This window comes from Argopecten irradians, chromosome 1, assembly GCF_041381155.1.
Source record: "Argopecten irradians isolate NY chromosome 1, Ai_NY, whole genome shotgun sequence".
NCBI lineage: Eukaryota > Metazoa > Mollusca > Bivalvia > Pectinida > Pectinidae > Argopecten > Argopecten irradians.
This window is the reverse complement of record NC_091134.1, coordinates 59336504-59349879: the sequence shown is the minus strand read 5'-3', so window position 1 is coordinate 59349879 and position 13376 is coordinate 59336504. Positions and strand designations below refer to the sequence as shown.

At 34.4% G+C, this 13376-nt stretch overlaps 1 protein-coding gene and 1 pseudogene across 1 annotated transcript; one reads left to right on the top strand and one right to left on the bottom strand.

Annotated features, from left to right (window-relative positions):
• LOC138335708 (betaine--homocysteine S-methyltransferase 1-like) overlaps nt 1–13376 on the bottom strand; it is a 38073-nt pseudogene that overhangs the window by 15258 nt on the left and 9439 nt on the right.
• LOC138308423 (sushi, von Willebrand factor type A, EGF and pentraxin domain-containing protein 1-like) lies at nt 9214–13338 on the top strand. Its single transcript, XM_069249404.1, has 4 exons — nt 9214–9733; nt 11341–11514; nt 12090–12260; nt 13193–13338. The coding sequence occupies exons 1-4, from the start codon at nt 9553–9555 to the stop codon at nt 13336–13338; spliced, it is 672 nt and encodes a 223-aa protein (XP_069105505.1). The 5' UTR covers nt 9214–9552.

Genomic DNA, 13376 nt, shown 5'->3' with positions numbered 1-13376 from the left:
GCCTTGAGTATTTCTATTACAAGATATTTGGAATTGTGAATCTTGTAATAGGGAAATTGATGCATTGCTCAATTTCCATAAATAATTGTAGATAATTACATGTGTTAATACAAGAGACTAGGGTTCTCTTGTATATCTATTACAAGATATTTGGGTTGAATTCTTGTAATAGAGAAATTGATGCATATTGATCAATTTCTATAAACTACTAACTAAATATACAGAGTTACTATTATCTTTATTCTGTTGTCGCGATTGTTGCTACTGCATCTTAGTTATCACTTTGTTCTTTCTTTATAAAAAGACAAGTCATATATTATAACAGGGAGTTTAACTATCAACTTAGATAATTGTACATTTGTACTCGCTACCATTTATAACTTCTATATTCTGGCATAATCTCTAATTGTACAGTTATTAGAGTGATAGAGAGTGTGATTACACATTGTAACTCTGTATCTGCAGAACAAGAATTATATGTATGAACTTGTATTGAGGCGTTGAGTTATTCTTTCCAATAATTGGCTAATCAGATGATCTGTGATCACAACCCAGTATTATAGACTTGAGTGAAAAACCCTCAAGTAGAGACGAGGAAGCAGTTCGTTTCAATATTGTATGTTTACATTTTGTATACATTGTAGCATTTAGTCTGTAAAATTTAATCTATTCGCCAAATCTGGACTGCATGCGCTGATAGATGCAGACAAGATTAACACGGGGGTAATTGGAGACTTCAGTGCAAAATGTCAATTATTAATGAATGTTGATAATTTTCTTAGTACTTAGGTTCATATCTCTGAAAAGAAATTTTAAGGATAAAGGGAGAACGATTCTTTTGTCAACATATATGTATAAATTACAATTAAAAACGATATGCTGCTGGATCTTCAACTGCGAAGCAACAATGACATTTTTTATCTGATCACAAAAAGAAGAAATAAGGTACTACAGGTTTCGTGTAGCATCTTTAAACAAAGAGAACGACTAATTGTGCCTGTCTATAAGTAAATGGTTCCACAAACGAATAGTATATTGAAACAAAAAATGTATTCGAGATTCAAGTCCATTAGTTGGGAATATTTAATTTTCTGCATTACCAAGAATGTGTTAGGTATTATCAGCAACTATAGAGAGAATTGCGGATGGGCCAGGCTTAATCCGTGAAGCATTTTTTTAAGTTAAGAGTTTTCTACGAGATCGTCTGTTAGATAAGTGCTCCCAACCAGTTTCACAGTGATTGCATGCTGGAGAAAGATGGTTAACCCGCTACAATACGATTTGCTAATAGCTGTAATTTTGCTGATATTTCTGCTTCAGCAGCCGTACACCCGTACCACAATTCGCAGCAATATCCAAATATATATGAAGAATAAAAAAAATATCGCTTTTGACTATAAGTTGTATGTTTTTGATGCAGTTATATAAATCGCCCTATCTAAGACTACTTACTGATTGAAGTAAAAAGTACAACAAACACCTTGGGAGATCAGTGTCTTAACTATTTTGTTTAAAAAGTAATTTAGATTCTAAGAACAGTTATTCTATTATTCTTCCGACCAAGTTTCGTTTACGCTAGCGGTAAATGCCTCATGGATAATTAGGCTACATTATTATTCTCATACATGCACTTGTATGTAAATGATAAATTTTACATGATCAGGTACAAAACACTTCCCAGTTCAATGTTGACTAGTTGATCATATTGGAGACAAGATAACGGTGATATATTTTGACCCATGCATACCGTATATCATATATATATCATTGTCATTGAAATAAAGGCATAAATGATGATATAAGGACATATGTATCAAACATATCAAAAGTATTTTCTATCCATTTTTTTATTTCAATATTCAACATAGCTCAATGAATATAACTCTATTTTGAAAACTCATTTCCCTATATTTTTCAACATTAAAATATATTATCTTACTCATATTACGATACACTGGCCTCTACGTCGATTGGAAACTCAATCCGTAGGTCGTGGAATAAAGAAAAATGGCTTTTATTTCTGCACTTTTTTTTCTCAAGTTCTCAAAAGATCAAGAGTCAAAAAACGATATGTCCCCTTATGGCTTTTGTATGAAACCATACTGCTCCTCACAAATAAGTGAAATAAGTAAAATTTAAAAGAAAAAGTGAGCGTTTTTAAGACAAAATTGGAAGTAAATAAAACGACATATGTCTATAATAAGAAACTTCACTACAGTTACCTGTTTATAACATTCGAACAAAATTGGTATTTTTGAAAAATTTTCGAAAAATAATCTTTTTCTGTGAACGATCAGAAATGTTACACATAGGTACGCATGACTTTTCTGTACACCTTAGCACATTCCTTAAAATACCTCATGCTAGCTCTTTTTTTCATCTATTTCTTTCAGTGCCTTGTGGGTAGTTGTGTATTAAAAATATTGCTGACAGACAATCAAATTTCTATTTAAAATTTATTTAAGGACGTCAATAAAGAATCCACTTTTTGAAAAAGAGTTTAACATGGTTGTAGAATCTGTACTGTTAGCACCAGATGAGGAACCATTTGCGACTGAGTCAAGGTTCATCTCATTCCGCTTACCTTTTACAAAAAAAAAAAAAAAAATGTTTGGAATCATTTTAAAGTTGTCGAAATTCGAAATACATTGTAGTTGACTCAAAAAGGTTAATTTTTCGAATCTCGAAAAAGTTGACGCGAAACTTAATGATGCTCCATCGGCGACAGAGCATAAATGATATTCATCATTTTAACAATAATTGGTGTTTGTATATATATACAAATGTATAATTAACCCAAAAAATACTACAAGATAAAAATGTATAGGATAATTTATTTTGCCTTTGGTGCATGCAATTCTGTTTTTGATACTGAAAAATACCTTTTGTCAGCAGTAGACTCGGCAAAGAATTGCTCCCTTCTAAGTTATCAACATGTTTAGAGTAATGTAAGACTTTTACGTAAGGAGGCGCATTGACATATAATGGTAGAACTAACGCATAGTGCAATACAATGGATTTAATGTTAGAATAGTATAGTTACTGTAAGACCGGTTATTATAGCGGATGAACATTTTTGCGTTTTGATATAATTACCAGGTACATGTATTTGCGATATGGTCATAAGGGCATATATGATTCAACCATTTCTTCAAAATTCGCATATCAAGTTTTCAATGACTAGTCCGGTAAACCTGCCTATATTATTAGACTTTTTCCTGCGAAAATAACCGGCCATATTGTATTATTTAAATGATTCACTGCGGATAGTAATTTATGACAATGAAAAGAAGAATCAAATTAAGAACAAAGAAAAAATCTCGATGATGATTTAATTGCCCCAGTTTTCTCTCAATAAAACAAATCGACGAAGTTTTCAATAGCAAACAAATTAAAATGTTATGCCCTATTTTTCTTGTAGTTCGGTTTTACAAATTAACAAAAAAAATACAAAATCACAAAATTAACCTTCCTACTTCGTACGATGGCCCATATCAGCCGATATGACAACTGCTTCACTAAACTGTAGTTGTACACACATTTGTGGTGATTGTCATGGGAACTGCTTTAGTAAAAAGCACTTGCCAACATGTTTTGTCATTTTACTCGTTTGGCAACTGCTTTACTAAAGTAACTGTTTTGTCATTCTTACGCTTGGCCCATATCCGCCGTATTGGCGAATGTCTGGCTTTTAAGATAATTAACATTCCATGCCGATATCTATCCGAGTTTGACGCTATGCACGTGTACTGATTAAATGACCTTTGAAACCAAAACGATAGCCTACGACACTTTTTTGGTAGAATCATTGGTAGGTGACACAATATGTGGCTAATGTTGACGTTTGAATGAAAATAGGCTTTCAGTGAAGTAACTCAACATACATTAAATAAAATTAAATAATCATGTTTATTGATCTTTAATAATATCAGGTATTATATGAAAATTAGGGTTTTCCCTAGGTAGGGGCGTGTAATGAGAGATTTAGGTCAGTTGAATGCCTGCATTGAATTAGCTCCCCTCCTAGACTGACTACCAGTCCCTAGTATATTGGGGAAAAATTACTGAAATTTGGCTCGATTCTTTTTGTCTCTACTACATGTCTTATTAAGTTTCAAACTAGGGGGAGATAACCTAGCTATCATTTGGTTGTCCCCCTCCTAGTGCTGTAACCTCTCCCCATCCGTCTCTCAAAATTATTTACCATTACTTACAGTTTGTACCTTACAATAACCTGTTACCACCTATGGCTATATTATTTTTATATAATTGTAATCGCCTTTATCTTGGTAAAGTGTCGTAAAATATCATTTTGGTTTCAAAGGTCATTTAATCAGCACACCTGTACGGCGTCAAACTCGGCTTGATATCGGTGTGGAATGGTAATTGTCTCAAAAGCCAGACACTGGCCAATACGGCTGATATGGGCCACGCGTAAGGATGACAAAAAGGTAAAGCAGTTGCTAAACGAGTAAAATGACAAAACACGTTGGCAAGTGCTTATTACTAAAGCAATTCCCATGACAATCACCACAAATGTGTGTACAACTACAGTTTAGTAAAGCAGTTGCCATGTCGGCTGATATGGGCCATTGTACTGCAATTTTATTAATATGTATATTTAGAAAATTAATATAGGTAAACTGAAAGAAAAATACTTTTTAGTATTGATTTTGATCCATTTGAGATAGAAAACTTATTATAAGAAGCAATAATTTTTTGAAATTATTATATTCGAAGTTACAGACTTAACTTGCCATATATACATATGTATGTGGGTTTGTTAGGTTTTGTTCCAAATATCAAATCCCGAATTACCATTTATGTTTGGTTATTTTCACATTAAATCATCCCCGATACTCCAGGGGTTACTATCACTGACGTAATATTCACCCCTGGACTATCCTCGATACTCTAGGGATAACTATCAATGCATGATGGCAAATCCATCTCTGGACTATCTCATAGTAGATCTGGGGTCAGTTCAGAAGGAAAAAAAAATCCTGGCATGCAGATATTCCTTTTAAGATTGCAGAGAGAGCGACACCAAACAAAGTCACAGTCAACCATAGTGTGAAAATAAATACCACCTTTCTGTCTCTATTTTTTTTTTTTTGGGGGGGGGGGAGGGGTATGTTATACAGGTGTTACAGGTGTTTGGGTTTTATTTGTTCATAAATAAAATTTGTGGTCACAGTTAATGTGTGCTACGTTGGTCATTGATAATGAAATCTACACCTGTTAAAAAACTTTTGAATTACCAGCGATGTCTACTGAAGCTTTAAGGTAAAGCTTCAATTTCCATATGAAAATATCCACAGGAAAGTATTACAGATGTAAATGAAAATTTCCAGTCTAGGCATTTGACCTTAACTTCGGGAATGCCTTTCTATGGGGAGATTTAGGTTACGGACTTTCCTCAAATATGCTCCACCATCGAAAGAGCATAAACTCATCATTTGAACAATAATTAGTGTTTAACCTTGTATATTCATGTCTAATTAACACAAAAATAAAACAAAATTATTTCTTTTGCTTTTGGTACATGCACAATCAGTTATTAATTCTATATAGGACATAGTGTTATGGATTTTTTTTCGGGATGCAATTAATTATCTTCAATATTTTCATCTTAAAGGAAAAAAGGAAGGTCAAATTTTTTTTTGTGGTAATGGTGTGAAAGATACCAATTCATTTGCTACTGATTTTGATAGCGAAAAAATACCATTCGTCAGCGGTGTTGCATCTTTAAAGCTAAGGACCGCTGGTAGAACCGGAGTCTGGACGTCCAAGCTGCTATTGGTCACCAATTCCAGTTTGATTGTCAATCAGTTCCAACCGGCTAACTTCCATTTGATCTGAAACTTTCGAAGTCTATCTTGTAAATAAGTATTGGAAAGCGATGAGAACTATAAATAATTTATCATATGGATTTTTTTTCGGGATACAATTAATTAATTTTAATATTTTTTCTTAAAGGAAAATAAGATGCTCACACTATTCTTGGTGGTAATGGTTAATAACATTTGTAACTAAAGAAAGATACAGATTCGTTTGCTACTGTTTTTGGTAGCAAAACAATATCATTCGTCAGCGGTGTATCTTTACCGTTGGTAGAACCGGAGTCTGGACGTCCAAGCTGCCACGGATCACCAATTCCAGTTTTATTGCCAATCAGTTCCAACCGGCTAACTTCCATTTCATCTGAAACTTTCGATGTCTGCCTTGTAAACTAGTTTTTGAAAGTGATGAAAATTATAAATTATTTATCATAAGTAATATGTCGTCACGCTCTGTGTTTTACTTATCGCTGGACGTTATCAGATCTACCGACGTATCCAGCTAGTTCACGTCCACCTGCGCATGTACGGGAAAACACACTTTCTAAAGTTACCTTGGTAGCAAACGTAGCAGTGTGTTTGGGCAATCAAGATATTTACCTCACATCGGAACATAAGGGAATCATCAATATCATATGTGGACTTTCAAAGTCAAAGCATTGCGTTTCGAAATCGGAATAAAAATTTTCACTTCAAAGGCATATTTCAGACATTTCTGAAGGGCTTTCGTTCAACATTATAAAATGAAGATGTCGCACCTGAAGACCATTATATCAGGAGAAGTAGTGTTGACTTTGTTGTTACTTGGAGGCATAAGAGGTAAGCAGGACACCGATTAATCAAACATATCTGTAGATGTAGATTTATCTGTTCATAAATAAAATTTGGGGTGACAGTTAATAAGTGCTACGTGGTCATTTGTCATGAAATCTTCACCTGTTTGAACACCGAACTTTTGACCAGCGAGGTCTCCTGAAGCTTTAAGGTAAAGCTTCAATTTCCATATAAAATTATCTACTAAAGGAAAGCATTACAGAAGGAAGTGAAAGTTTCCTGTCTATGCGTTTGACCTTAACTTCGGAAATGCTTTTACATGGAGAGTTTTAGGCTATGGACATTTCTCAAAAACGCTCCACCATCGACAGAGCATAAACGATACTCCTCATTTGAATAATTATTTGTGATTAATCGTGTATATTTATGTCTAATATGCACACAAAAAATAATATAAAATAATTTATTTTGCTTTTGGTGCATGCGCAATCAGTACTTCATTCCATAATGGGCATAGTGCTATTAATTTTTTTTCGGGATGTAATTAATTATTTTTAATATTTTCATCTTAAAGAAAATAGGAAGTTCAAACATTTCTTGAAGTAATGGTGTTAATTAAAACCTTTGTAATTGAAGAAAGATACCGATTCGTTTCGATACTGTTTTTGGTAGCGAAAAATACCATTCGTCAGCGGTGTTGCATCTTTAAGGACCGTTGGTAGAACCGGAGTGTGGACGTCAAAGCTGCCACGAGTCACCAATTCCAATTTTATTGTCAATCAGTTCCAACTGGCTTACTTCCATTTGATCTGAAACTTTTCAGGTCTATTTTGTAAATCAGAATTGGAAAGCGATGACAACTATAAATTATTTATCACAACTAAGTCTGTTCAACATTGTAAAACGAAGATATCGCACCTGAAGGCGAGTATGCCAGGAGGAGTAGTATTGATTTAGTTGTTATTTGGAGGCATAACAGGTTAGCAGGACACCAATTAATCAAATATATTTGTAGATGTTACTTTTTTTTTTTTTGGGGGGGGGGGGGGGCTGGCTTGTATTGTTGTGTTTTAATGGTCTCAATGTGCGTTTCACTTCATTCATATGTTTATGTTTTCTAAATGGTATAAATTACTGTTAAAACAACTCTTTCCAAGTTCTCCACAATTGATAAACAATCTCAATATATCATACATGTATTTTGTAATACAAAAAGTAAATCAAACTTTCCATATTTATGTTTTTCTATGTAATGAACTTCATATAAATATTGATAAAATTGAGCGGTATTAAAAACCCACCAATGAGTATTGTTTCTAATAAAACTCAACTTTTTTTTTTTTTCGTATTTTTTGTCTTGTCATATTTAGTTTTTTTAATATGTTCTATGGTTTAAATTTCTGTATTACAGATATAATTTTCAGAACTATTCATAGTTTTTAGACGATTATAGAGTAAGTGATGCTGTAGTCAATATGGAATCCATTGCATGTCTGTATCTTTGATAATTTGAAAAGGTGTTCTGTACAGTATATGATTTTCAAAGTCCGATAAAATTTGCGACTTCTCAAAATTATCATTCTCGTTTTAAATTCCCCTTTAATAAAATTCCATCCTTTTCGGAAAGGTAGTAACCCTTATTATGTCTGATAATTAAGAGGCAGTATAAATTAAATAACACCGGTGTCTCTATTCATCGGTAGTTGAAATCATTTTGTCATGCTTAGGTATAGGAACCACATGTTTGTACACGTTGAGACATGTGCTTTAAACTGTGAATTTGCGCTTTACTGAACGTGCACGGTGCCTATTAATAATATAAGATCACGCGTGACCCAACCATGGATGATATTCCTAGATTTGGTATATCACTATCGTCTTTGCGTAATTCAGCGAATTCTATTGACGATTTTCTTAAATGTTAAATATACGCTTGCTTAAGTTTAAAGGGTTAAGTACGTAACCTTCACGATAACATTGTTTACGGGTACGAGAAAAACACGCTCACTAAAACGTCAATATATTAGAGGTCCCTAACACATGTGACGCCAGACTAACTGTCGACGAACTTTATATGATTATCAAAATGATTTTTGGAAACTTCAGACTGATATCCTGGCTCCAGTTGTTCTAAGGGTAATTAGCTTATTTAGATAATTAATTAAATGTCCATTTACCATTTTCTGCGAAACCCGTGTTATTATCTTCACATTTTTATTTGCCAAATAAAGGACGGAGTTATGAAAACTTTTGTAAAATTAGAAATTATTTTATTTTCCGAGAATTTAAAAACTGACGTTAAACTGTGATGAACCTCATCACCTTTGAACAGCGGGTCCTAATTAAAAGATTTGTGTCTACGTCTGAACAATAATCACTATTCATTGTAAGTTCATGTTTAATTATTAAACCGTCCAGGTGTGACAGGACAATATTGACGAGGCCCTTATCTTCCTATTATTGTTCTATAGCATTCATTACCCCATAAACTAATTTCACACTCCATGAACTTTAATTTTCTTAAGGAAGAAGGAATCAATAACACATAAAGAAAGGAATGTTAGAACGAAATAATAATTAATGCATTAATTAGTGAATGATAAAAATCAGAACCACGTGTTCGATCAGGATATCAGAAGCATATATTCCTTCTTTGCATATTTCAGAGTTACCTCCCTTACCGGTAGTTATCGATTGTAACATCATTATTTGTGAGCAAATTCCACGTCGTTTTCTCTGAAGTTACCTTACTCCATCGCTAGGGGTTACTATCACTGTCGTAATATCCACTCCTGGACTATATATGGTCAGAGTCATAGTATTAAAATCAACATAGCAGATATATTTACTACTCACTTTTTTCTGTTTAGAAACAAAACAAGATGACATTGTTTCACGGAAATTCGGAGTGGTCAGTGACGTAGAGATAGCCAGCAACATGGACAAATTGACAGAAGAGAAAACTTCCCGTACGAAGATGAGGTGTGCGTCACTCTGTGTAGAACTTGGATGTAATTGTACGTCATACGTCTATGTCAGCTCCACTAAAACATGTTACATGTTTAACAAGGCTCTTACCTCCGGGAGTGGGGACAAAGTAGCTTACAACAAACTTACAGGTAAGTAACGATTAATTTTGTTATAAAATGAATGGGAAAGGAGGAGGGTTAAATGTAAGGATGGGAATATAGTGCGTGTGTGTGTATCGGGGTGGAGGCTTTACTGTAAGTGTCTTGAATATATATTGGGAAGATATGTTGTATACCTTCGTAAAATGCAATTTTTTCATGCCATCCAACCTTTTCCAGATGACAGATGGCGGGATTGGATCGTGTGGTATTAAATGCGAAAATAAAGCATGGTTTATGTACAGATATTTGCTACACAACCAGTGGATATTTCCTTACGACGTACGATGTTGACCCTGTTACCTTCGTCACACAAAAGTGAAGGTGACAGTGAACATATCATACATATCACATGAAACAATTAATATCAGTGCTTAAAATATAATTGTTGTTAATTAAAACAAATATTGAACATTATTAATTGCTACGCCGCTTGAGGCGTAGCAGTTAGAATCGTATGCAAATCACGCCATCTTGCAGGATAACCATGTAGCAAGAACGCTTGAATTAGACGGATGTTCGGTTGGTTTCAAGCATTGCCAGTTGAAGTAATTATATAATATCAAAACGAATGACGGAAACATACCTGAATATGTCCGGGATTTTGGCGCCATCTTCATGATAAATAATGGTCACGCAGGGTTTGCATCTATCGAGATTTTAGTGTAGAACAAGCATTCATGGTATATCTATTCTGAAAAACCGAATGACTGTTACAGTCTGGCGGATTTTCCAGCAATTTATCAGTCATTTGATAATTTCCAATGAAATTTCATAATAAACATACTGTGGCAATGAATACATTTAGTTTCATAAGCAATTCCCGCCATCTTCCAGGATAGTCGTGTAGCAAGAACGCTTGAACAAACATCGCTTTTTAAGTAATATTAAAACGAATTATGGAAACAGACTTGAATCTGTCCGGATTCGGACGCCATCTTTCTGATAAAGCGTGGACATACAGCGCTTGCATCCGTACAGATTTCAGTGTAGAACAAGCATTCGTGGTAAAAATATCCTGAATGAAGATTTTCTAGAAATTAATCGGGCATTTTAAAAGAAACTGGTTCCATTTACAGATGGAGCAAATATATTTGTAGTAGTATACAATGATGAAGACATTACTTTTGTATTTCTTATTTGATTTAGATCACCATCGTGTAACAATAATAATCAGACAATGCGTATATGCTAATTAACGGGACACGGAACATACTAAAATGTGGAATGACAGTATATCTACACACTAAAAGCGGAATGAAAACGGAACATAGAAAAACACAGAAACATATGAGATTAAGTTCAATATTTTCCTTGCCTTTTTTCTGAGCTTAGCTATCTCTGCATTAAACCCTTTTTATTTTGATGGTAGCAAAGGTATCATTAAAACTGTTCGTCTGTACTATACCTGGCTACATTGCACTTACACAAGCTCACAAATTATAATATGGCTTTCAACAGAACAATTAAAATTGCAAAACAATATCGTCATATCATAGTTTAATTTCCATATTTTGTCCAATTAAAGGGTTAAGCTTCCGAGTAGCCCACTTAGCTTTTTGGGAATCTAATACTTGTTATGATTTGTTTTGTAACAGAATGTGCTACACCTAGACACATATCGAACGCCACAATACAAGAGTATACTGGCTGTAACGCAGAGTACGAATGTGACTTCGGATACAAGACCTCCCCGCCGGATGCATCTAACGTGATCACGTGTCAAGCAGACGAGACTTGGGCACCAAGCAACTACGCATGCGTACTCATACGTAAGCAACATTGCCTGAAAATTATAAGTGTGAATATGTCATTGTGCGCAATATGTTTTCCTATTGAGCAGATTTCTAACGTGTAGGAACCATACTAATCTTATTACACCTTTTAAAGGCTTTATACATTATGTCCTTTGAAGAGATGATCGATATCAAAGGGGACATTTGCAAATCTTTTGAAAGAAAAAAAATATGTATGCTTTATATGAACAGGAAACTTGTTTAAGACCGAGGTTATAAAACCGAGTCAGATTTAAATTGAATATGTCAGTTTTTAGTTCCTGTCAGTTTCTTTTTACCAAAAATAACTGTTTATGTAATTGTGATATCTGTCTATTTACAATCAAATTCGCACGTTTTTGTAGCGAAAAATAAAAATATTATTGGTTATTGATGAACAGCGTATTCTCATTTTTGTCTGAGTTATGTAAAAACAATTTTCTCAAAATATTAAAAAAACACATCACAAAATAAAATGTCATTTATTGTTGAATTAAACCCATGAATTGTGTAGCAACTTTTATGAAACAATTATGTTTCGGGTTAACAAGGCTTTCTGGTACCATTTGTAGCCTGTAACTCTCCGCCTCCACTCTCGAATGGAATCTTCCATGTTACATCACTCTCTGTCGGAGGAACCACGACGTATGCGTGCGACGCCCACTACATCAATACTGGGGGAGGCTTAGACACGCGCACCTGTGTCCTAGGCGGCACGTGGGCAGGAGAAATCAACATGGACTGTAAGTACACATTTTTGTAAGTTAACAAACAAAAAATATGCATCATTGGTGCAGTTGTAAGGACTATATTTTGCACAAAACATTCAATTACATTTCGGGATAATCAAATCGAATATAATACGTAAAGGTTCCATCCACAAATTTTGGCAGGTAAGAAATAGGAAAATAGCAGCAATATATGTACAAACGAAAGCGAGAAAAATTTATTTTAGATGCGTCTTCGATAGCGAAGGATAACGATCTGTACGATCCGACGGTCATGAGCTATAGTGAAAATATAACCAAAGATTTATAAGTGAGAAGGTTCGCCACTGTCACTTTACATTACTACACACCACGCGAGACGCCTAAGAACCGGAAATAAAAAAAAACATTTTTCTCAACAAATACTTGTCTTATCGAGTCAAACGAAACACAAAGACTTCTTTTGAATTGGTGCATACGTCGAACTCTTTTATTTTGCTCTAATTTTCAAGAAATAAACACTAAACATACAATGGATATAGGGAAATCCGTTTATTCACTGAAACTTATTAGCTAATAACGTCATACTGGCCTCATGAACATAATGCCAGGCGCCACCAGAATAAAGCTTTGTTCCTCCGATTATTGCTGGGTGGTTTAATCAGTCGTCGTGCTTGTTTCATTTTCATACGTGGAGCAACAGTGTAAGGCTTCTAATTTGAATATTATAATTATCTATGAATGTGTTTTTGTTTTAATTATAAAAATGAAAATCAGCAATCACCAATAACAAGCGTTGTGGCTATGAAATGAACAGTTGTATCAAGAATAAAGCCAGGCATTCCAGATGAAAGAAATACCTTTATTTTCAAACATTGGCAGTACCCGTAATGTTCTTCATTTTTTGTGCATGCTTTGTTTGCTTGCCTACAATTACATTAGCAGATACATTTGGTGAATATCTGCAGGCTTCTGGTTTCCGGCCGTGTACTTCCGCTATCTCTCGGAAGAAGTATGGAGCATTCCCGCAGCAAAGCCCGACGTAATTTACACCAATCGCCTTCGCTTCCTCGGCAAATTGTCTTATGTCTTCCCGGTTGCACATAACACATGAAACGTTTGTCGGATATACGGCATTACCTACAGAACAAC

What these genes read in the sequence shown, in the direction of transcription:
- LOC138308423 (XM_069249404.1), top strand. Translation starts at nt 9,553, where the DNA reads ATGGACAAATTGACAGAAGAGAAAACTTCCCGTACGAAGATGAGGTGT. An exon ending in AGCTTACAACAAACTTACAG is followed by an intron (nt 9,734 to 11,340) that starts GTAAGTAACGAT and finishes GTTTTGTAACAG; the next exon opens with AATGTGCTACACCTAGACAC. An exon ending in CTACGCATGCGTACTCATAC is followed by an intron (nt 11,515 to 12,089) that starts GTAAGCAACATT and finishes TACCATTTGTAG; the next exon opens with CCTGTAACTCTCCGCCTCCA.